Below are 27,160 nucleotides of genomic sequence, written 5' to 3'. Positions count from 1 at the left end.
ACTAACTCGGCGATGATTCCGCGCCGTCCTTTTTCACCTGGCATATGAAAGACGGGCGTGAGTGTGAAGAGAGAAGGACGATGTTTGATTTTTAGAGTCAGATGAGCTCTTAAGTTGGTTCTGGGCCTCTATCATTAACTTTGTCAAAACCTGAGCTAATCCGCGCAGGTATGTAAACAGTTGTAAAGTGAGTGGTTCTGTTTCGGTATCATATCCACTTTTACTTCTGAATGGTTTTAACCCGTAATATTTGTCTCTGAACTGGATTAAGAAATGTCAAACACGAACGTCAAATTTGACTCACGGAATTGTTTTTTTTTTTTAGGAATTGAAATGGCTTAGCCATAATGACTAACGGAAAAATTGTAAATCAAGATGAAAATATAGTTTAAAAAAAGATTGATATTTTTATTATAAAATATACTATTTTCTAATATATAACGTGGTCAATGTAGGAATAGTTACTTTTGCACCGATTTATTGTATTTAAAGGTAATTATTATAAATGTGTAAATGGTTTTATTTATATTTTTTTGGTATTTTATAAGCCCTTTATGAAAACACTGAGAAAATAACACTCCTTCATGTTTATATTATCACAAGCATGGCGATCTAGAGGAGAAAGAATTCTCTGACATTGGCAACTAACTGAGTCGGCAATTAAAAAAAAGAAGAAGAAGGAGACAAAAAAAAGATAACTAGATATTGATTATTGTTATTTTAAGTTTATAGAGATTATGTTTTACGCAAGAAATTGATAAGTTTATTATATCCTATACCTATTTGATACCTACGCTAAATAATCTACCATAAAAAAGTCTTAGAAATGCATCAAACTAGTGGATTACAATTACATGCATTACAACAGAGTTGATGTCATGAGTTGAACATAGTTTGTTGAACTTGAACTCATTCTTGAACACCTACGTTTTTTTGAGCTTTCAAATAGGTATTATTGTAACATAAACAGGCAATTTATAAGTTTAATAATCCCCTTTTCGTGCCTTGTAAGGCATTTTACATTATTAGTACTGTGTACGCTGAACCAAATATTTTTCAGGATAAAGGATGATTGCTAACACTGAGATACTATAAGTACTTACTACATTTTGTAATAAAGAATTGCAAGTGTAATGATGACGAAGTCCTAGGAAGATAATATATATATTCACTCAAAAGCTTTAATTAAAAGAAATTTAATAAATACTCGTTTTTAAATGTTTTTTCATTTATTTTCTCACTTAAATATACCTACCTTAGATACATATTCATACACAGCTTTCATCAATAGGTACTATATTTGTCTTACACCTTATTATCAACCTAGTATCAGATAGGCAAGTGTTAAATCTCTTTTATATTATACTTATAAAAATATTTATACAGCGGAAATCTTAAAAAAGGTCTTGTCACTTAAAATCAAAGAAGATGAATCAAATATCCCTTGTGTAAATATTAATTTATTATTATTAAAGGAGTTCAAATACAAACTTTTGATGAAAGATAAAAACAATATTATAATTTCAGACTTTTATTTGGCAAACCAATAACAATTAGAAACTGCATTGCAAGTTGCAACTATGGGAAATTGCCTGGGATATCTCAGACAGAGAGCGGTCAAGGGTTTTGTGTTCTTTGTGTTGTATTATGTTGTAGAATGCCTCCCGTGTGAGTATCTCTATATACTCACACAGGAGGAGTTCTGAATGTGTCAGAATTGCTCCTCAGTCACCAACGCAAATGCTTCAACGCATGACCACTCTGTCTGATAGGTCCCTAAAACGACCACATCTTTTTAAAATGTATAATACATGAGGACTTACTAAAGTCCTCATGTATTTTAAATTTTAATGTAATAATATAAAACTAATATTATTATTATTGAGGTAAGTACAAAAGTATTTTTGGTAATAATAATATAAGTTCCAATGAAAATATTATGTTTTATGAACAATAAGTATGTTTGTTATGCAATTTTTGTTATGTCTTTTTGGAAAAAGTACTATAAGTAATGTAGGATTATATTTTTGAGTTTTAGTGACTATTCCCATTGTATATTATATCATATTGTAGTCAAGAGAAGTTATAAATGAAAAAGTGCATATGAGAATTTAGCTAATTTGGATTTTATATTATCAATGATTTAACTTTTCTAGTAGTTTAGGTGTATGTGTGTGTGTTAATATTTATTCGTGAATATACATGAATCTAAAGTTTCAAAGGTTGTGTTCTCAAAATTCTTGTTATTGAGAAAGTTTGAATTTACCTTTGAATTTACCTCTTTGGTGCAGCGTTTATCATGCATGGTTTACAAGGAAATAGTTTGTGAAATAACACAAAGACCTACTGCAATCAAAAGATTGTACGAAATGCTCCTAAGATAGGTTCCTAAGAAGTACATAGTAAGTCCTCATGTATTTTAAGTTTTAATTTAATATAAAACTAATACTTATTATTATTATTGAGGTAAGTACAAAAGTATTTTTGGTAATACATAATAATATATGTTCCTATGATAATATTATGTTTTATGAACAATAAGTTCCATATGTTTGTTATGCAATTCTTATTAAGTAAGTCTTTTTTGGAAAAGTACTATAATGTAGGTTTTTGTTTTTGAGTAAAATTTAGTGATTTACACTATTCCCATCATATAATACCATATTGTAGTCAAGAGAAGAAGTTATAAATGAAAAAGTGCTCATATGAGAATTTAGCTAATTGGGATTCTATGATATTATCAATTATTTAACTTTTCTATTAGTTTAGGTGTGTCAATGTTTATCCGGAGCATGTTATACATACATCTAAAGTTTAAAAAGTTGTGTTCTGAAAATTCTTGTTAAAAGTAAGTACTTAATATTGAATTTACCTCTTTGGTGCAGTGTTTATCATGCATATACCAAAATACTTCAGGTTTACAAGGAAATAGTTTGTGAAATAACACAAAAACCTACAATGCAACTATAAGATTGTACCTGTAGGTTTTTGGTGAAAATTCATACTTGTTTTACAGTAATTATACACAACACTTGTGTTCCTTATACCTTGTATGTGTTTCTTGTGTACTAAATCAATGCAGTCTTAGCTCATCACACAAATGCAAACCTTATTGTTGACTAGACATATAGGTATATTGTACTAATATACTACACCTCACTTATGTTATTATTCTGAAACCTCACTAACACTAAATGGATTACTAAGGTCTCTACGTCTTTACTTATGTATCACTTCGTGATTAACTTGAGAATACTTAATCGTTTTCCAAAAAATTGGACACTTCGAATGTTTAGTTTTTTGGTTTTAATAACGAATTATTTTCACTAAAATATATGCTAAAGACTAAAATATAACTTATTAAGTAACTAACCAACTAAATAGCAATATAATTTAAGACTAAAAAGTATGTAATAAAATTACTAAAATGTAAACTATTCAGTAAAAGCTACTCGTTGGTTGGTGTTTATTGAATTGCTGTATTTGACGTAAAAGCAAGCGAGCTTATGTCAGAAGTGTTGTCATGATACCAAATGATACGAAATTATTACTCAGTTAACAATGGAGAAGTGAGTTTTGTGTCACGTGACCACTGACTGGCTGGAAAATAGAGATCATGGTACCAAAATGCGAGCCAGTCAGTATTCTGGCTGGCTTTAAGAGCTCATGATAGAGGGGCTGTTATGCAACGGGTTCGATTCGCTCTGATTCCACTGTCATAAATGTGGCATATACTTACTGTAAGCACGGTAAGAAAACAATAGACATACCTAGTATACTGCATACAACATATTTTATTAATATGCAACCTACATCAGTGATCAGACTAGCAGTATATTTTATCAGAAGTACCTACCGTGCGGTTTTCTGTATGGTCTTTTAAAATAACGTTTATTTATAAAAATAAATTAAATAATATAAACCTAGTACCTACGTGAAACTAAACTAGAAATTACTCTAGTGGTAGATAATATTTTGCATTTTTTAGTAATGTTATTCAGAAACGTAAAATAGACATTAGACATGGCAGATCGTATCAAAACGTGTAATCAATTACTTACTAAATAGTTTAAGGCTGTTCTGTCAGATACTGGGTGCAACAGAACTAATTGATAATACTTACTTTAGTGTGTGTATGTGCCCAATCCCCTACCCTTTTCCCTTCCCTACCCTCCCGGCTCCCCTATCACCCTATTCCCTCTTAAAGGCCGGCAACGCACCTGCAGCTCTTCTGATGCTGCGAGGGTCCATGGGCGACGGAAGTTGCTTTCCATCAGGTGACCTATTTGGTCGTTTGCCCCCTTATTTCATAAAAAAAAATTAAGAGTTTACTGTGAAAGTGAAAGCGCTGAAAGAGCAATTTTTTTTGTAATTTGTATGGGCAAGCGCCCCAGCGCTTACTTTCCCATGCAAAAAAAGTTACTCTTTCAGCGCTGCTACTTTCACAGTGAACTCTCTACAAGGGACTCATGACAGCTTCATGGATGTAGCCTCGTAGGAATAAAAGGTGACATACTAGATTCATGAACTGCTTGCTAAGCTGTAAAACCTTGGACTTTAACTGTGGACTCAGCGGTAGAGACTAGAGACTACTGAAAAACTATACCAGCAACTACAACTAATAGAAGAAAACTTTTATTTAGGACAAGTAAGACGTCACTTATGAAATTCTTTTTAAAATTTTCAAAACGTTATAATTCATATTGTAAACATACAGTTCATAATTTTGCCAGAACTCTATATTCTTATAAGCCGTACGCGTGAGAACTTTTTCATACTAGCCTGAGTAATATTCATTAATTTTTTAGAAGTCGGTTTTTGAACAATTAAATCCCATGGCCCTGATAAACACCTTGAGAACTTCCTAAACTTCCTAAATATTAGGAAAAGGATGTAATGAAGGAAATAAAGTAAACAGATCAATAAATATTAATTATATTTTAAGATAATTTGTCGCTAAGTTCAAGATTTCAATCAAGGTTTGGTAGACGATGATTAAAAAATTAGTTACGATAGTTACTAGTCAATTTAAGGATAAGTAAGCTCTATGTACAGTGTATTCTATACTAAGTATTTAATAAAATATATTTAAACTTATTTATAAACATAATGCCGTTAGAAAGAAAGCTTCTTAAAATGTTATTATTTGTCGCACACTTTTTTTTTTTTTTTTTTTATGAAAGAAGGGGGCAAACGAGCAAACGGGTCACCTGATGGAAAGCAACTTCCGTCGCCCATGGACACTCGCAGCATCAGAAGAGCTGCAGGTGCGTTGCCGGCCTTTTTAGAGGGAATAGGGTAATAGGGGAGGGTAGGGATGGGAAGGGAAAGGAATAGGGGAGGATCGGAAAGGGAATTGGGCCTCCGGTAAACTCACTCACTCAGCGAAACACAGCGCAAGCGCTGTTTCACGCCGGTTTTCTGTGAGAACGTGGTATTTCTCCGGTCGAGCCGGCCCATTCGTGCCGAATCATGGCTCTCCCACGTATATATTCATTTAATAAACTTAAATAGATGAAAAAGCAAAACTATAATAAGTATTTTCCACAAACGTGTTCTTAATATTATACGTGCCTACTTCAGAAATAGAAGACGCTTCAATATTTACAATTTGCTATTAGATTTTTAAAGGCGTTATATTTTGAGCGTGTTCTTTTGTTAGTACTTAGTATCATGTGGATATTTTTCTGGGTTCTCAGTTCTTCATTTCTACTACACTGCTACAAAACGACATATATTTTTATTTCTGAAAAGCGTTATAAAGAAGTGTTTAGATAGAATCTATTATATCACCGAATTATTTTTGTAATTTCGTTTTGGCGAATGAGCGAAAACTAGTTTATTATTATCTTTAAGACAATCTTGCTACTGAATTTTATTGTATACAAAGTATTGTATTCTTGTGTTAATAGCGTATAGCATTTTGCACTATCATACCAAATAACACGAATAACAACAGTTCCTGTATATTGTATAAGATGTTGAACTATTAAGAAGTTGAGATTATATCATTCAAGATAACTATTCCACTACAAAACATACTTATATAAGTAATGGAAAAAATAAATCAGTTTGTTGCAAAAAGTAGTAATTTATGACTAGTAAGTAATAAATTGCGTTAGGTCGGAAGCAACATATCACTAGCTAGTTGCAATGTATATTACCTACCTAATGTTACCAATAAATAGTATAGTGACACGCTTGCATACATAATACTAGATGATGCCCGCAACTCTGTTGCAAAACTCGTTAATCGCGCGGGAACCGTACATTTTTTCGGAACAAAAAGTTTTCTATGTCCTTTCCCGGGACTCAAAGTATCTCCATGACAAATTTCAGCAAAATCGGTTCAGTCGTTAGGGCGTGAAGAGGTAACAGACAGACAGACAGACACATTTTCGCATTTATAATATTAGTATGGGTTATAGAGCTAAAGTACCTACTAATGATTATTGTTCTGTTTTAGTCATTTAGGGCCTGTATCACCACTTTCTGATAAAGTTCCTAATAGGCTATTCACAACTTTTTTGACAGATTCTCCATACTTGATCTGTCATGTTAGTTGGTGGATAGCCTTATCAGGAAGTGGTGAAACAGGCCCTTAATCTAATATAATGTAATCCACATCCACACTTATTAATTATTTTGCGAAAGAGTCACAGACACAGAGGCATGATGGATGAGATGGTAAGACCGTCGTGCATGGACAGTTATATTAGAAGAGTTGCAGATATGATGAGTTGATGATACATCTATGATACTAAGGGCCTGTTTCACCACTTCCTGATAAGTAACAAATAGGCTATCCACCAAATAAAACAATTAACTTGACAGATCAAGTATGGAGAATCTGTCAAAACGTTGTGAATAGCCTATTCGGCACATGTTATAATTGCGAAAGTGTGTCTGTCTGTCTGTCTGTTACCTCGTCACGGCCAAACCGCTGAACCAATTTTGCTGAAATTTGGTATGGACTATGGAGATACTTTGTGTCTCGGGAAAGGACATAGGACACTTTTTATTTCGGTAAACGGCACGGTTCCCGCGCGATAAATTTTGTGGCAACATAGCGAACTGAATGAACTTTTCAATATCTACTTAAAACACACAGGCAAACGAAAACAAACAATACCTATTGGGTTCAATACCTGACAACCTTTTGTTTAACCTGTTGCAGTGACCTTTAAACCAGTCGACAAAAGACAGATGGTGCATACTACATAGAATATAGCCTGCAGGCTGATTGGTCACCAACCTTGACCTATGATAATGCCTAATCTGACATTTGGCATTTTTGATACCATAAAAGATGCACTGGATGTGGGTAGTTTTATTTGTTTTATTTATAGTTTAACGTCAGACACTGGTAGTTTTTTTTTATAGGACAAATTCTTAAATTCTTTCGCCCAGCTTTTCATTATCTATATCTATCTATCTAGTCTATACACACTAGCCACTACTGAAATGGTTCTAAATAATAAGTTTTCGGCAAATCAGGGCCCCCGCTACCATATTATGTGCAATGTGTGCATTGCACACGGGCGCCATCCTCTAGGGGCGCCAAAACCAATGTCCGAAAAAAATTTGCCTAAAGGGGCGCCAAAATCTTTTTTGCAGACAGGCGCCAGTAGCCCTTACGGGGACCCTGCGGCAAATCCACAAGACCTATGAAAAAATCCATAAAATATGGCAAATTTTATTTTAATAAGCTACAACTGAACATTTACACCTGATACGAAACCCCAAAATAGACAAGAAAAAACATAAAATATAAGTTTGAATTGTGTCTCATTATTATTTTACTTTTCCTTTCTTCGTGTTCATTTTCACTTTTCATTACCTATTCTATAGCATTAAGTTCATTGTATTTCTATTTCCGGGAACCTGAAAATAGCATAGAGAATGAACTAAGTCTAGACTCCAGACTTCTGACCATCTGCCAAGAAATACAACAATCTATATAGGCTACATTTTCTAGATGCTTGACAAACACTATCCTACAATACATTATAATAGACACTTTAAGGACCATAAAATCGCAAGGGTTTTAGAAAACGAATTAATATTCTAATAAGTTTTCTTTTACAATATTCTTCTCAAAGAAGTATTAGAATACCAATAACAAATATTCCGAAAATGATAAACCATAGCTGAAATTAATATTCTATGATATTCTAGTTTTAGTATGTGCAATACCGAATGAATCATACCACGATCCAAATACGTCTTTTGATCTATTACTAAACTTCTCTTTAGTGAAAGCAACTTACCTCGACATCGCCTCGCACCACCATTACTTTTTTGAAGAAAATCTGAGGCATATTGTCACCTTCGACCTAGCACGGCGCTAATCGCAAAAAAAAACAATCACTTTTTTCACACTGACATTGACACTGGAGGTGACACTTTTTTCGGCGGGAAATCCATTTGTCAAATCCAAATTGAATATCGAACGGTACGGAACTAAACACTGTAACATTTACAAGTAAACTAAGCTACAAAACAAGTATAGTGTTTATAAGTATGAAATGTTGACTTGCCGGAGAACTGGCTGTCGCAACATGCGATCGAATGTTGATATTGAACCTTAATGCAACGTTTTAGAGTGCATGTTTGCTTTAAATCAATTGCAAAACGAACATTGATTACCATTTGGCTCGTATAGTGCAATACACCTAGGGCCCAGGGGATATAAGATTTTATCAACATACTATATCTATCTATTGACTTTATTAGCTCCATAAAACTGTCTTTGAACTTTGCTTGCTGTGCTATCAATTAAATTATCTGTTTCTGGTAGATTTAAACATGCACATAAAATTAACTAATAGTTAACAATATGAGATTATTAAGATGATTTAACTTTACCTAACTACGTTTAAACGTGGGAGCTTTTATATTTACTTACTAATGAAAAACGCGAGAGAAAATTAGTATCGACTACCGTACTTATACTTACCATTAATATTCTTAATTAAAACATAGGCTAAATGGTCAAAAGTAATGGTAAATAGTGAACAGGTGATAAGTAGCTCACCTTGAAAGACTTAATAAGCTGACCTAAAAGCTGTTGGCTACATTGCGATTGCCTAAGTAGACATCTAAATAAAAAAGCTACTGAGGAAATTCGTACCCATTTTAAAATTTGAAAATCGTTCGACGCCGCGCGCCTTTTCTTTTCAAATTCTTCGGAAACGAGCGTTGAAAAGCTTTTGTACTGAAATAAAATAAAAAAAAAAAAACGTTACGTAGGCCTTATTATTTAATAGAAATTCCGTAGGTAACGATTTAATATTTAGGTCCTAGGTCCTAATAGGTCTCAAATTATGTAGCAATCATTGGCTAACTTGGCGTATGTATTAAATCCCCATGGATTTAACAATTCTGCAATTGCTTTGCTGTATGTTGTTGCTACATCATAATATTACTGTTCTAATTAGTAATTACAATGGATTTTGAAGCCTGAATAATTAATTCATTTCTTTTGGCGCTTTTTTTTGGAGAGTGGATGTAGAGTATTCTAATGTAGTACCTAAATATTATACTGATTTAATTTTCATGATGCTTCTACAGATTCATGTGCCCATACATATACTAATATTATCTATACGAAAGTGTGTCTGTCTGTTATCTCTTCACGTCCAAACCACTGAACCGATTACTGTTTGACCATTTATTTCAGGCATCTAGGCTCATAATATAAATACGTTACAGACTAACATACATATTCATATTATAATAAATACCTTAAGGACTAACATACATATTATTATTATATACTTAAAAAGCGCTTCGTTCCGAAGTCTCCCCTGGAACCTCCGGTAGACTAGAACTCCGGCGCCTCAAAGGTCGAAAGAAGATTCGTCGGTACTCTCACCACAAAGGAACTAAAGTTAATTTTGCGGCGAGACTGCAGACGCTCGACCCTCAAGCGCAGTGTTGTCTTCTTCTGTCATTCTTCTTATGCTTAAATAATAAGTATTTCCATAGGTACCAAAGCTATGGAGATACGAGTATCCGGAACGGATATAGGATATTTTTATCTCGGAAAGATGTATGGCTCCCGTATGATAAACAAATTTTGGCGCAATGGAGTTGCGAACGTCAACTAGATTTTTTTTGTGCTGAAGGCAGGTCAAGTAGCCCTGTCACTGCGACTCTTGAGGATCTATTGTGGCTCCATCATTTGTATAATCTGATTTATTTAACCGTAACATTGATAACGATTATAATGAATGATGATAATGATGATGATGAGATGAGGATATTTTCGGGTGCAAATGATTATGAAGTAACAAGTGAGCGCCGATAGAGCCTTGACTTGAGAGTGTGGGATCCGTGATATTGATACAGTATAAGTACATACAGTAAACAACTTTATATTAGATCTGAATTGCACACGCACACATAAGTGTGATTTTAGGGAACTTTACAAATCAGGAAGATGTGGTACTGAGTGGTGGACACACGTAAAATTGTCTCTGTGTCGCACGACTTTGATTAGAATGTTATAATGCCCATAATAAAATATTGAGGCAAACAGCGTTGTCAAAAACTTAAGGCCCTGTATTCCCAGAAACGGACGATTTTCAAGATTTAAAAGTAACAGTAGACACAAAAATATAGTAATTTAAATTCTGAAAAAAATATATGTGTTAGTTAAGGATCTAACACAGTGGAATTTATATTCCATTACACAATATCATGAATTTCACTCGATAGAAAAAAATCCCAAAGTTACCTCTTCTTTTAACGAAATTTCCATACTACGCCCAAATTATTTGGAATTTTCAGATATTTTTTGCACTGAATTAAAGACAAAGAATATATCTAGGGCGATTCGATTTTTTGACTCAATTTAATTGATGTGTAAAAAAACGACGATCAAAAAACTATAAAATAGCACGCGTGCTATTTTAAGTTCGGCTGGTACGCTTTCAGTCACACACTTTGCGCGCAAAGTGTGTGACTGAAAGCGTACCAGCCGAACCTTCGAAAGGTTCGGCTGGTACGCTTTCAGTCACACAAAATATCTGAAAATTCCAAATAATTTGGACATAGTATGGAAATTTCGTTAAAAGAAGAGGTAACTTTGGGATTTTTTTCTATCGAGTGAAGTTCATGATATTGTGTAATGGAATATAAATTCCACTGTGTTAGATCCTTAACTAACACATATAATTTTTCCAGAATTTAAATTACTATATTTTTGTGTCTACTGTCACCTTTAAATCTTGAAAATCGTCCGTGTCTGTGAATACAGGCCCTTAAGCCACATTGGTTTTGTTTGGAGCAATTTTGGCATTTGAAATATGACAATAGAAAGACATTTTGCTCAGGATATGTATCAATGGCACCACCGATCAGAACTTTATGCAATTTGACCATTTGTCTTTAATATTTTTGTATTTAAAATTATATCATCAATAAATTATACTCGTACATCTCATCCATTCTTGATTAACAGTTTGAGTCCTGTGTCCCTGATGATTTTTCCAGAATAGATATTGTTGTGCCATATTAACCCAAGTTTTAAAATATTTTGCTCTACTGTATACATTTGTATTGTGATGAGCTTAATGATGCTACGATCTATTGTATTAGTAACAGCTCAGCTATGTGTAGTAGGTGGATAAATTGTCTTATTAAATACGAAAGATGCAGCTTTAATTTTAACAGAGGCGCCACGCTGTACAGGCTATATAATTTTGCTACTTGAAATCATTATTGCACTTTCGATCTAGTTCTGGATCAAATATCAAAAAAGTATTCTCTACGTCAATTCAACATCAAAACAAACGACTTTCTGGAATTTTGACCAATCAAAGCGCGTTTAACGTTTGACATTTTATTTGAATACCGTATTGTAGTTTTATCGTACCGAGATCGAGACACCGAACCAGTAGGCCTACTATGAAACCGTTTTGAGACTCAAACAATCGAATGAGAATGCCGCGTCCTGCTCTAACAACGTCATTTCACGTTTGTTAGAGTGGGACGCGGTATTCTCGTACGATTGTTTGAGTCTCAAAAAGGTTTCGTGGTACGGCCCCTGAACTGAAGCTGTGATTATATTGAACTATAATAGAATCGAGGAACAGCTGGTGTACTTTGCAGCTACCTGAAATCTGACATAATATTATTCTAATAATAGAGACTGCACACTCTAACTTTGTAAATTTTCTCCAATTATTACGAAAATCTATAATGTAATTGTCTTGAGAGCTATGGAATTTAAGAGCCCATATGACCCTAACTTGACTACATACTTTAACCTAGATCTCAAAATCTGTAAGGTCTAGAAAACTGATTTTTTGACACAAGTAACTTCAATTCATAAAGATTAAATGCTCAAAACGAAAACACGAGTACCTACTCAAAAAATGCGCGATAGTTTCTTTTTTACAAAAAACCTTGTTTTAGACACATTTTTGCTTGGATCTTCGAAGTTTGCTGTCTTTTCTTTAATATTTTTTAATATCTAAAAAGGTATTGATAAAACCTAAATTTGCTCAAAACATTTTTTTCATAATCAGTAAAACTAACTCGGCGATGATTCCGCGCCGTCCTTTTTCACCTGGCATACGAAAGAGCGTGAGTGTGAAGAGAGACGGACGATGTTTGATTTTTAGAGTCAGGTGAGCTCTTAATACTATTTATATAATTTGACAATATATTATATTAGGTAAAATAATAAATTATTATGATGGAAAACTACCGAAAGGATATCTTGAAATCAATCACTACATTTCATAACTTTTAATTACTAAAGCAGGTTAATAGAACATCTATTATGCTATGTATATTACTACAGAGTATACAATCAATATAGTACGGAAATATATCGAAGATTTAGTTCCGGTCAAAGAGACGATACTTGCATAACGCTTTCTAGTGACCCCACAAAAGTTTACGAGTATTACGTGTGCAAACATACACGTAATGTGATTGTCATAAAGGTTAAACGTTGTTGACTTGAATGAGAAGAGGTTTTTATATGAGCAGATAGATCATCAGATGGTAAGAAAACCGTCAAGCACGAACAGTCGTTATATTAGAAGAGTTATAGCTTTGGTGATCCATCCATACTAATTTTATAAATGCGAAAGTGTGTCTGTCCTGGTTACCTCTTCACACCCAAACCGCTGAACCGATTTTGCTGAAATTTGGTATTGAGATACTCTGAGTCCCAGGAAAGGACATAGAATACTTTCTATCCCGGAAAAATGTACAGTTCCCGCGCGATAGACGAATTTTGACGCAACGGAGTTGTAGAATATCTTTATTAAGTAGTCTGTTAATACTTGAAATTCAAGACAGGTTGCGCCTAGTGTAGGACCCAAAGTAGAAAATAAGTCTGATTATGAAATATGGTATGTAATAAATAAATTATATATTATGAAAAAGAAAATTAGTAGCATTATAGCCCATACTGAGCTTCGTCAACATTTAGATCGGAATGTATTTTTTTTTTATTATAAAATTGTGGCCGTCTATGGACTGTTCGTCCATATCCTTTTTTTGTTATTTTATTATTTAGATTTTTCGCACCAAGGATAATTGAAATAATATTATGAATTTTAATTAATTGTGGTCCATCACGCCATGGACACTTTTTTTTTTAATATAAGTAATATAATTACTATATTTGTCTATATATATATACTTAGTAGAATAGACTATAATATATTACACATATAATAAATAAATCGGTAGATAGATCGGAATGTATTGAATGTATACTATAGGAAGTCACTGACCTAGCCGTCCTAGCCAGGTCCATACACTTTTACTTGTTCATGTTTTTGTATGATGAAGTGAAAACCAACCGTTTGCTTACATGGTAAATAGGGAAAAACTTAAGGTAAGAAAAAAGCTTGTTACTTCGTTTCCTCTATGGAAAATTTCAATTTCTTCTGAGTGCGTATTTGTTATTTCGCAGATGTCTAGAGGTTTATCTGTATGTACCTATCATACTACGTACATAGTATTATAGCCCATAATATATTTTTTACATTGTTAACATTTTCTATATATCTGCGACCAAAAAAATATGCACCATCGAGGAAATTGATTCCTAGGCAGTTGACGGACCTACGTCATGTTGTGGTCGGCTTATCTGCCTAGAATTCAACTTCTCTAATAGAACTTACGGATGAAACAAGAGAATAAAAGAGTTAGAACCTTTTTGTATGGAGCTTGGCATATAATATACCTTAAGTTGCAAATGGCATATTTTCGTGTGCACCTATATAACATACGTCAATCGACAAATAAAATAATTACAAATAACAAATATGCTTCGACAAAATGTCGTAAATGATATACTTTTTGAAATATTTCAGATTGTATATCTCATCTATTTTGCATTTTCAAACTGAAATAACTCACAAAGTAAGTATTCACGACATTTTCTCAAAGAGTATTTATTATTTGTAAACATTTTCTCTATCGATTGGCGTATGTTTCATAGGTTTACATGGTTTACACCAAAATACAACATTTCATATTATGTACTTGTATGCCAATAAGTTTCGTTGTTCTTTATTTTCTTGTTGCAATAATATAGAGAAGTCAGAAGACTAATATTATGACCACAATTAGAAAGAAAATTATCGACCATTATTTTTGCTGACTCTACCAATCACTTGGTTACAAAATGTTTGAAATTACTTAGTTCTTATTTACCGCAAAGTTTGACTAAAAAATCAAACTAATAGTCTGTCTGTCATTTTGTCAATTACCTCTATTAATATAATTTAATCAATTTAAAAAATTCAGTATAGAAATTCACTGAGACCGGAAACAAATATCGTCTGGAAAGAAATGAACTATTCCCATGGAATAAACAATATTTAGCGTAACTTACAAACGGTAAACTTTGCTTTAAAAAATTACAATTTATATTATTATGTTTACCAATGATATTTTACTTATACAGATCTGTTACGTTCATACTATTTTCCGGTTTAAATCTCTTCCGAACCACATTGACAAATTTGACAGATAAGTGAAACAAAAGATACGAAATGCCATTTACATAAAAGAGACAGACGTATTTGAAGCTTCACAACGCGCGCGGTAGTAACATAATATCTGCTTTGAGTTTTTTATATAATATATTATCATTGACGTTTACCCAAAAAACTTTTTGAAAAAAAAACTAACAATTTATAATTACGTTTTACGAATTAAACTTTCTACTTTAGAAGTCCATTATCTAACATACCTCTTATTTAGGTGTATTAGGTAAACAAATGTACAGTGATCCGTGTTTAGAATAATGTCACATATTATGAGCATTCAATATGCAGTGCACATGTCACGTTTAGGTCATTCAATGTACCATTGTACAAAAGTGATCCTTATGACAAGGGTATTAAGATCCTGTCAAGGGTAAGATAGCTCTGAACGGTCTGTCATAACACCTCTTTGTTTGGTCAGCAGCTGGTAGGTCAATGATAGTTAAACAATACATACGAAATTCAAATAAATGTTATAGCCGCCACACACGGTCGGAAAACTGGCCAAGAGTGAGCCGGACTTGGGCACAAAGGATTCTATAGTGTCTGCGCGACCAAAATCCGACATGTTGCACATGTGCCACGTCATATCACGTGACAGAAACGTCGCCAAACGTCGAACAAAACTTTTTGTTTACATTCTATGCCGGTGCTGCCTCTATCGTGAAAACATTGCAGTAAGCGTGGGCGTAATGGGCCTGCCCCAACGGTGTATGTTGACGTCCCTACTAAGTATCTTATCTAGTATTTTTATCGAAAATCTAGTACTTTCATAGAAAAAATATCTAGTATTTTCATAGAAAACTTATAAAAGATATTTTTATTTATTTATTTAAATCAGGCTACGTAGGCCCATACAATATATACCTTAATGACTAACATACATAAAAATTATATAAACTTAACAACTAAGTACACATTATCACGAATTAACGGCGACGTGACGCGCGCTTCATTCCGGAGCCTCCCCCGGAACCTTCGGTAAACCACATCAGTCGGCCAGAATTCCTCCGCTTCAAAGGTCGGGAGAAGATGCGTCGGTACTCTCACCACAATGGAACTGAAGTTGACCTTGTGGCGAATATGAGCGATTCTTTCACAGAAGACGTAATAAATCGATATGCCGAAGACCCTCGAAAATTACTTTTAAAATTAAATAGACAGTTAAAATTAAATAGACAATGTATAGGTAAGTACCTGGTTAAAGTAATATAAAAAAAAATATTTTTTTTTTAAATAAAGATTTTTTTTTATGAAATAAGGGGGCAAACGAGCAAACGGGTCACCTGATGGAAAGCAACATCCGTCGCCCATGGACACTCGCAGCATCAGAAGAGCTGCAAGTGCGTTGCCGGCCTTATAAGAGGGAAATGGGGTAATAGGGGAGGGAAGGGAAGGGAACAGGGGAAGGTAGGGAGGGGAAGGGAATAGGTTAGGGGATTGGGCCTCCGGTAAACTCACTCACTCGGCGAAACACAGCGCAAGCGCTGTTTCACGCCGGTTTTCTGTGAGAACGTGGTATTTATCCGGTCGAGCCAGCCCATTCGTGCCGAAGCATGGCTCTCCCACGTATAAACATATTATAAATAAGTATAAATCTTTATTTAACACCGATCTTATACAAACTCAGTTTTGTGCCAAAATAGCATACTTACCCCGGAAGAATAGGCCAATTAGTTTTCGTACCGTCAGAGATATTTCGCCGGATGAATGGTCCATGTGTGTCTGACATAATAGTTTATTGACAAATGGCGTGATTAGAAGAACTTAAAGTAGCCAACCCATGATATGATAGAGTACATAATATTTTCTAAACAACTTTCTCCATAATACAGATTCATAATTGCTTATGGCGATATCAACATAAGTGTTCCGCAAACTTTCTTAAGACAGTAAAATTTTGTACTACTACGCCCAAAACTCCCGGAAAATGTGCGGTTGCACATTTTTGCACCTGCAACCGCACATTATTATTTTAGGATTATTTTTCTTTCTTTTATGTAATAAGGGAACAAACGAGCAAACTGGTCACCTGATGGAAAGCAACTATCGTCGCCCATGGACACACGCAACATCAGAAGAGCTGCAGGTGCAGGCGTTGCCGGCCTTTTAAGTGGGAATAGGATTACAGGGTAGGGGAGGTAAGGAAGGGAATAGGGACGGGTAGGGAAGGGAATAGAGTAGGGGATTGGGCCTCCGGTAAACTCACTCAATCGGCGAAACACAGCGCAAGCGCTGTTTCACGCCGGTTTTTTTATGAGCCCGTGGTATTTCTCCGGTCGAGCCGGCCCATTCGTGCCGAAGCTTCGTCAAATCAAGATCGTTTGGGCGTGAAGAGGTGACAGACAGACACACTTTCGCATTTATAATATTAGTAAGGATGATTTCCTATAATTTAGTATTCGCTGTCTGCTGCTAGTTTACTGGTGTATATATACACTATTGATTTTAAATTTCGTCCTCGTCGCAAAGTGAAAGTGCCCCCAAATAATTTCGTATTCTTCTCTTATTAGGGCATAGGGACATGATTTTCTAGGAATCAATTTAGATTGTCGAGTCCAATGAAAAGGGAGTTTAGTGGTTTAACGAAATCCTGGTAGAAAAATACGGAACCCTAAAAAAGGATTTGTAGTTTATTATTTTCAGTTACTTGTCGCATTCATTTTGGCAGAGAAGTTTTTAGCAAGAACGTCGGTGACTGTGAATGTGCCAAATTTTCGGGACTCTTCATTGGTGAAATTTAATTCAGTGTTGCTAGTTTAAGAAAATCCGTAAAATTCGCAATTCCATTTTCAAATTTAAATGTGACAGTAACTTACAATAATTTCTACATTAATTAACACAACGCTTAACTCTGTATTACAAGGTGTTAGTTACAACTTACAGATTTAAACTCGAGATAAAAACAACGAGAAATTCATTATGACATAATTACCTTGAAATAATTAAAATTGAGAATTTCGTACGTTTGACACAGATTTTAATGTTGGTGTGTAATTTTATACAGTTACTTAATATTGGTACTCGTTTTAACGACTGCTTATCTCGAAAATATTTCTAAAATTAAATAAGTAAAGACATGTTAAATCTTTCGATATCTTATATCTTTAAACAAGCAATTCTTGTATATATATGTTACGCTCAATGAGCGAAAAAATGGCTCACAACGCGTTGTGGTCACAGTGAAACAGCCACGACGCGTTCTGGCAATCACAAAAAGACCATAACGCGAAATTCGTGTCGTGGCTGATATATGCTATTTGTTTTTCTTGATTTGTTCTTGATTGATTAATCGTTCATAGGTATGGAAGATTATATTTGAATTACCACGCGTACTACAAAATGTTTTTTGTTTTACTAAATCACTGCATAACGTGTTTATCACGTTATGCAGCGAAAAAATGGCTCACAACGCGTTGTGAGTCACAACGCGTTGTGAGCCATTTTTTCGCTTATTGAGCGATTTCGGTCTTTGAGCGTAACATATACTTATATATAATTGGAATCTCGGAATCGGCTCCAACGATTTTCATGAAATTTAGTATATAGGGGGTTTCAACTAACTAATTGCTTTAACGACACAACAACAGCTAAAGCTATTCCAGCAGATGGCGTTGTTAAGTAACACGAAGTCAATGAGTGTTTGCTATACCGAGCGAAGCTAATAATAATAAAAACAAGGACAACATTGTTCGTTATGTAAGAAAAAATGTGCAATACCTCGCATCCTTATAATAATAAAAAAATTCGTTATCATCAGCCAACTGCGAAAGTTGCTCTATTGCATTGTTATGGTGAGCAAGTTGCAATTTTTCGTACCCTGACTCTCCCACGATAAAAATGATTTGCCAAGACGAGAATGAAGTCATTTGAATTGAAGTGGGAGTCGCAAGAGCTAAGAGCAAGGAAAATATTATGAAGAATTTATGCTATAGGTAGGTATTAATCTTGTAAGGGTCTCAAGATGACCAAATTGTGGACATCAGTAATGAAGAGCTTAGAAGTTATTAGAAGTTAGTACTAACATAGAAGTCATACCTAATACAGTAATAAATAAGACCACTTGAATTTGATGCCCTAAGCAATCCATGCCTGTGGACCCCCTATCCGTATGTACTACTAACTTTACTCTTCTGGTGCCCACTCAGACGTGATGCCCTAGGCAATTGCTTGATTAGGGTTACCGGTTAATCTGTCACTGGTCATACCTCCTTTGAGAAAAAATATATTGAGATTCGAAGAATAACTTACATTGAGATCGAAGCCTCTTCGTATCCACATGTGTTTCATCAGCAGATGAGAGATGTAGTTCTTCCTCCATCGCGCCAGCATTCCATCATTGCTCTTCCGGCGCTTCGAGTGACGACTCACTATGTACCGATCCATTTTAACCAAATTCTTATAGAAAGAGGAGGTTATTTTATGTTAGATATTATCACTAATTTATCGATCACACAGTTTATTTAAGAGTAAAGTCACGTTTACGGTTTATCTCACCGCATACGACCACGGCTAGATATAAACTAACTTATTGCAAACTACAGTTTTCTAATTATCTATGAAAAGCGCGAGGCACTACGTAGGTAATTATTAGTTTTAATACTTTTAAAAGCAATTAAAAGTTATTGACTTGAAAAGTAGAAACCTGACTACTAGAGAATTATAAATAATGTTAGTTTAAAGCGATTGTTAATTTAAAAACTAGGTATTTAATTTCGAAATAAGATGAACGTTTTAAAAGCGCGTAGGTATTACATTGTACAAAATCACTTTTTACGAATATTCCCAACTTTTCTCACTTTTATTTTAACAGGCAACACTCGCGTTTTGGCGCGTTTCGACACAATCGAAAACGTCCTGTGACTAAACTTGTCCTAGCAATAATGTCGTTCAATTGTTGCCTTATTTGTGCTACGGTATGTTGGAACCAATACAGGCGCGTGCTCCGAATAAACTTTTTTTATTGGCAGTATAATATCGGACAGTACATTGGCTATGCGCCGCATCATTTGCCCTGCATGTGGGCAATTTTCCTAACCTAAATACTTGACCAAGGCCTCCATTTTGTGTGGGAACTCGACAATGGAACACAAAAGACTTCAATAGCGCTCAATGTACCGGCTATTATCGTTTTATTTGTCGGTACTCGGTAGTTGGTAGGTGGATACAAATAGGTACTCCAGGGGTTCCCAAACTTGTGATGTAACGAAACCTAAGTATTATCAAGTAGGTACTATCATATTATATTCTTCCACTTCACGTTTAAATTGCTGGACCGATTTTGATAGGTAATTGGGTATGTACCAGGAAATTGATTCCTAGGCAGTTGACAGACCAACGTCATTTGGTCGGATCATGTCAATTCAATGTTAATTGTGATCTGTCGGCTGGGTTTGTCGTAGGGTTGCTGAGAATTCCTCTTCCGCTTCCTCATAATGAGGAAGTTCCGCAATATTTTGGGTTCCTCAACCGTTACCGCATCCTCATAAATAAAAATAAAAAAAATACTCTTCCGCTATCGCTTCCTCAAAATTTAAGAGGAATTTATGAGGAATTTTACTGCGCATGCGCGTCGCGTATCCAATCATGGCAACGCACACGCCAGAGCCAGAGAATTGTATCATTCACTCATCTTTTTTTGTGTACGTTGTTGTGTATGTTTAGCCTGGGAAAATTAAGGAATTCAGACCGAATAATTCGTGTAATTTTGAAAGTTGGTACAGTTGTTCCTAAAGGTGTCCAGATGAATATACTAAAAGTCTCCGAGGGTGGGACAAGAGCCGGCGGTAGGGGAGGGGGGGAAGGCTCTTCCTGAAAATAATAAAAAATAAATAAAATTAGATAGACTCTATTTTGAAGGAGGAATCAGGGGACTACGTTACGCCGATTTACTGTATCGGTCTCTAGGTACAGTTAGGTAATCGAGGTAACGTATTCCCGTGATTCCTCCTTCAAAATTGATCCAATCTAAATTTATTCTGTTTAAATATCTTCAGGAAGAATGAGTCTATACCACTACGTTTTTATTTTATCGTAAACATATTTCAAATTTATTTTATGGTCGGTCGATTGGCGGGGTACGGGTCATTCATTTTTTTGCAATTTTTAATTAAGGGTCATATTATTTTTTATTTATTAGTAAATTTAGAAAAAATCTAACGTAGCTTTAACAGATCATAGTATTGTATAAAAATTATTTATCTAAACGCATTGTCCAGGGAGTAAATTGGGGAATACGTTTGTATGGAAAAACAGTTCGAGCGTACCATTTTAATACTCTGTATTTCATAATCATAATCATAATATCTTTATTTGCTCGAAATGTGGTTACAAAGGATGACAAAAAGTGATACAGTACCAGCACACTTCGCTAATAAATTGTTAGCATGCAAATGTTCATTTCTTAAAAAGAGTAAGACAATATTAAATATAAACATTCAGACAAAATAACAAAATCAAATTTAAATAAGTAAACAGTGCTAAGTGTCATTTAAAGAGTAATTAAGTAATTATCTTTATGAAATGTTTTATTTATATTTTTGATGGTCATCATCCAAAATGTCATAAGATACAGATTTAAGTCAATAGATTGAATTAATTAATGAAAATAATGTCATATGGGTATAAAATTGGTCATTGATTAGTAAAATATTAATAAGTAATGTTAAAGAAATATATTAATAAAAAAAATAATGATAATAATATATAGTGTCAAAATTACTTCAATAATAAGAAAAATAAAATGTCAAAAATAATAATAGTAATATGTCGAAGATTAATAAAATAATAATAATAATAAAATAAAATGTCAATTAGTCGAGATTACATTAACAATAGTATGTGATGTCATTAATTTCATTATAATAACAATAATTTCTAATGTCTAGGTTAAAATTAATGATAACTAAAACTCTTTAGTTGTTATCATTGAAATAATCAGAAAGGTTATAATAGCATTTGCTTATTAAAAGTTCTTTGACAGATTTTTTGAACAAGTTTATACTGACATTATTTTTTCTTATATACGAGTATAGTGGCAATTTATTATAAATTTTGGATGACATTCCTAATACACTTTTACAAACAAGTGACGTTTTATAATTGTTTGTGTATATTTTATCATTGTCACGCCTGTTTCTTTTTACGACCTCTGAAGTTTTAGGAAATAATTCAGGATTTTTATAAACAAATAGCACCATTTCTAATATATACAAGGACGGAAGTGACAGAATTTTATGCTTGAGAAAATATGCCTTGCAGCTTTCCGTTACCTGCAAACCAAACATTGCCCGAATACATCGTTTTTGCATTTTAAAAATTACGTCTTTTTCAGGTGAATTTCCCCAAAATATTATACCATAGCGTAAGAGAGATCCAACCATACCATGATAAGCAGTTAATATTCCATCAGTGTTCATGATAGGAGCTAGCTGAGCAAGTGCATAAGAACAGCTACAATTTTTTTTGCTAAGTTTTTCTATGTGAGATTTCCAGTTTAGCTTACTATCAATATTAATTTACGTCCGTGATTAATTCCTAAGAATTTACAGTCATCTACGCGGTTAACTTTTGTGTTACTATAGTGCACATTAATTTTGGGAGGAGTTTTTCTTTGTGTGAAGTGTATGATGCTAGTTTTGTTTAAATTAATTTTTAAATTATTATTGGCCGTGTTCGTCGGCGTATTTTTGGACAAACCTTTTATTGCGCATGTCCAAAAGATGTCATGGCAACGCCATAACAAGTTGCTGGTCAAGTCGTAAACAACGTCTTAATTGTTTATACATGATTAAAATAATAAAAGCTAAACATAAATACATAAGCCTAAATTGTCTAACAGCCGCACAAGTAATTTATTTAACACTATGATAGTGTTTGATTATTTTATTTTGGAAAATATGGATATGGATCACTTGGAAAAATTTAAAAATTTAATTGTTTTTTTTTATGAAATAAGAGGGCAAACCTGTCACCTGGTGGAAAGCAACTTCCGTCACCCATGGACACTCGTAGCATCAGAAGAGATGCAGGTGCGTTGCCGGCTTTTAAGAGGGAATAGGGTAACAGGGGAGGGTAGGGATGGGAAGGGAAGGGAATAGGGGAAGGTAGGGAAGGGAATAGGGTAGGGGATTGGGCCTCCGGTAAACTCACTCACTCGGTGAAACACAGCGCAAGCGCTGTTTCACGCCGGTTTTCTGTGAGAGCGTGGTATTTCTCCGGTCGAGCCGGCCCATTCGTGCCGAAGCATGGCTCTCCCACTGGTTTGTTCATTGCAACGCCACCAACAAATTGCAATTGGGTTAAATGTCAAGTCGTAAACAGTTGTCGTTGCCATGGCATGACATGATTTGGACATGCGCAATAACTAGGTTTTGCAGCGAATGCGCTAAAAATTACGCCGACGAACACGGCCATTGTTTAGCCAAGATATTATATACGTCAAAGTTTTATTAATAACATTTTCATAATTACTTATTCAAATCAAATCAAATCAAATCAAATCATTTAATTCAGGCATCAGAGGCCCATATAACAAATACCTTAAATCTAACATACATATAATTATATAATAAATACCTTAAAACTAACATACATATTTTATATATACTTAAAAACTAACACTGTCACATTTTGCCGGCGACGTGACTCGCTTCGTTCCGGAGTCTCCCCCGGAACCTCCGATAGACTACATCCATCGGCCAGAACTCCGGCGCCTCGAAAGTCGACAGAAGATTCGTCGGTACTCTCACCACAAAGGAGCTAAAGTTAACCTTGTGGCGAGACTGCAGACGCTCGACCCTCAGGCGCAGTGTCGTCTTCTTCTGGATGTAGTCCACGACATCCTGGACCTCCATGGACCAGTGTCACAAGCTATTGTTAAGGTACTATCATCCGCAAAGAGTGTCATTGGTTTGTCAGTTGTTTTAGGGAAGTCATTTATATAGATTATGAATAGAAGAGGGCCCAAAACACCACCCTGTGGATTGCCATAAATCGAATATCTCAATTCAGATATAAACACGTCCTCCTGCAGTGTTTTGGTGTTTATTCGCTTTATTTTTGTATTCTGTTTCCTATTTGATAAGTACGACTCTATTAGTCTCAATGCATTTCCACGAATACCATATGCCTCAAGTTTTTTTATTAAGATTTTGTGATCAATGTAATCAAAGGCTTGGGTCATGTCGCAAAATATAGAGCATATCGGATTTTCATTATCTACATTATTCAGTACTATCTTTAGAAAATCATAAATGGACCTGCACGGACGTAAAAAAAATTTTTAGGTCCGTGTGGACCTGTTTATATCCATGTTACGACGGAAGCCCTTTTCTTCCGTACATAGTAGGTTATATTTTTCTAAATAATTGTACAACTGATTGTTAATATGTTTTTCAAATATTTTTGAGATCACGGATGTCAAGGCTATAGGTCTGTAATTATTTAGTAATTTTTTATCATTTTTCTTAAATAATGGCGTGATGACGGAGATTTTTAGTTTTTCCGGGAATACGCCGGATACTATACTCAAATTTAGGATATAGCTTAAGGGACCAGACACTATTTCACTAACGTTTTTGATCACAGGAGTTGATACTTCATCCCAACCAACACTCTTTGAGTTTCTTAAATCTTGAATAATTTTCTGTATGTGTTTAGGTGTGCTGGGGGCGATAAAAAATGAATTTATTGTAGATGGAATATTGTTTGTAATATTTTTGCCGTGTCAATTTTGTCTACGAAGTAATTATTAAATGCGTTTGAAATTTGCTTTGGTTCTGTTATCGTGTTGCCATTTACTATATTTTCTGATATATTATCCGGAGGTAAATTTATTTTAGTTTGTTTGATAATATTCCAAATAGACTTTGTTTTGTTTTTAGACATTTTTATTTTATATGTATTTTGCGCTTTTTGAGTTAGTTTTATTATTTTCTGTATGTCTTTGAGTATTTTTTAAATTTCATTTTATTTTCAGTGTTAGGAAATTTTCTATCTTCACAAAGTAATGATCGTACAGTAAAAATGTTTGGACGTAATTTATAGTAAATTTAATGTAGATAATTAATGTAGAAGTCACTAAAGAGATATTTTAAATAATTTTCGAGTCACAAGCAAAAACCTTGAAAAAGATACCTTTCCCCCCCTCCCCCACCACCTGCTCTTGTCCCACCCTCGGGGACTTTTAGTATATTCATCTGGACACCTTTAGGAACAACTGTACCAACTTTCAAAACTACACGAATTATTCGGTCTGATCGTCGATTTTGAAACTAATTTTCTTAGACTAGTTACTGAACTCCTCCTTAATTGCTGAACCTATTTTGATGATTCTTTATTGTGTGTGTTTTGAGAATGGTTTAGATTCATAGTTTGGTCCACTGGAAAATGCCTTTTTAATAAATATTTGTGTAATGTACCTATATACCTAGTTATGTACAGACAGGACCAAGACTTTTGGGTTGGGTCCGCTAGTAGTTATAATTTCCTATCATCCTCTTCCTCATCCGCTTTCTCTTCCGCTTCCGCTTCCTCATCCGCATCCTCTTCCTCAAAAAATATCTCTTCCTCATCCGCATCCTCTAAATTTGCGTGTGAAAATTCCTTTTCCTCCTCCTCTTCCTCATAATCACTTCCTCAACAACCCTAGTTTGTCGTAAGTCGTAACGCGACCAAACTACGTAGGTCAAATCTGCTTAGGAATCAACTTCTCTGATAATACAAACATTGTCCCGGGAAAGGACATTGGATTGTTTTTGTTGTGGGAAAATGTACAGTTACTGGGTACGGTTAACGGTACTGTTAGACAGATGAACACACCTTCGCATTTATAATATTAGTATGGATAATATGAATGCGGCGCAGCCCGCAGGATGCCAGTGAATCCTTATTCCCTTGCGTGGCACTAAAACTGGGGGTTAATGATTCGAATCCTGCTGACAGAACAAAATTTTTTAGTGTTTCTAAAATCTGGATCATGGATGGTCGATGTGTATCTGTGTGAAACTCGTAACACAATACAGTTTTTTTTTATGAAATAAGGGGGCAAACAAGCAAACGGGTCACCTGATGGAAAGCAACTGCCGTCGCCCATGGACACTTGCCGTTGCCGGCCTTTTAAGAGGGAATACGCTCTCTTCTTGAAGGTTTGCAGGTCGTATAGGTCCCGAAATACTGCTGGTGACAGTTCGTTCCAGTTCCAGTTCCAGACTTTTACAGTGCGCGGCAGAAAGTTACGCGAGAAACGCACTCGAAAATCGAAATCGAAAAAACAACAGAAGAACAAAAATACTTTATTACACTTAATTACTATTAAACAACAATTTTCTAAAATAACAATTATTATGTATTATCGAAGAAATAAAGACGTTAAAGCATTGGATACTGGTGACGGGACAAATAATAATATAATGTGTCCACTGTCCCAACACCAGTGTCCGATCCTTCAGTCAATAAAATATGCCATACATCATAATTCATAACAAGCATGTAAGGATCGGGCACCGGTGTTAGGACACATTGTATAATATTACACAGTACACACATATTAAAAATCAGAAATTAAATGAAAATGAAAAATATTCAAACATAAGGTTTTATTGAATATTATGTTCTTAGTCACAGCTTATGAAGTAAATATAATATTAACTCCTTAGAAGTCTGAGCTTCATGAAAATTACTTAAGGGAGTTTTGTCGGGAATGTGAAAGAGTGATGTTGTGTTTTTGTATTATTTTCCTAAAATTGTGTTAATGGGGTTTTTAATGACGTGTAATATTGGTAGGATATTAACCATTAGATATTGGTTAATATGCATAAGTGTAGGAAAGTGATGCAATATCCAGAAACGAACTATTTTGTGTTCCCTCCAAAGCTCCATCGAAAGTTTCAGTAAAGCGTCAACCACTTTACTGAATTGACCGACTTGATTCCTTGACTGTATTGACTTTTTACTTCGACTTTGACTAGACTTTTGACCTGATGATATAAAGAAACGATGCTGAAAATTGTATGCAACAATACTGTTTTCCCGCCATTTATAATATTTGACACTGGCCATGGTTTAAATATAGCCGAAGTGCCATAAGAAAAAAAAGAAATAACTGCTTATGACAGACTACAGACGTCAAAGTTTTT

At 34.5% G+C, this 27,160-nt stretch overlaps 1 protein-coding gene across 2 annotated transcripts in view; it reads right to left on the bottom strand.

Moving 5' to 3' along the window:
• LOC121733867 overlaps positions 1 to 19,438 on the bottom strand; it is a 100,288-nt gene extending 80,850 nt beyond the window's left edge. The window contains exon 1 of one of the 2 annotated variants that reach the window (XM_042124255.1): positions 19,275 to 19,438. In XM_042124255.1, coding sequence (XP_041980189.1) covers positions 19,275 to 19,409 — 135 coding nt within the window. In that variant the 5' untranslated portion in view covers positions 19,410 to 19,438. Of the gene's footprint in view, positions 1 to 8,270; positions 8,363 to 19,274 lie in introns of those variants that run through there. The other variant, XM_042124256.1, reaches the window with a different exon arrangement.
• Between the last annotated feature and the right edge of the window lie 7,722 nt (positions 19,439 to 27,160).

This window comes from Aricia agestis, chromosome 14 (assembly GCF_905147365.1).
Source record: "Aricia agestis chromosome 14, ilAriAges1.1, whole genome shotgun sequence".
Lineage (NCBI taxonomy): Eukaryota > Metazoa > Arthropoda > Insecta > Lepidoptera > Lycaenidae > Aricia > Aricia agestis.
Note: the sequence above shows the minus strand (reverse complement) of the source record. Positions and strands in the feature narration are given on the sequence as shown.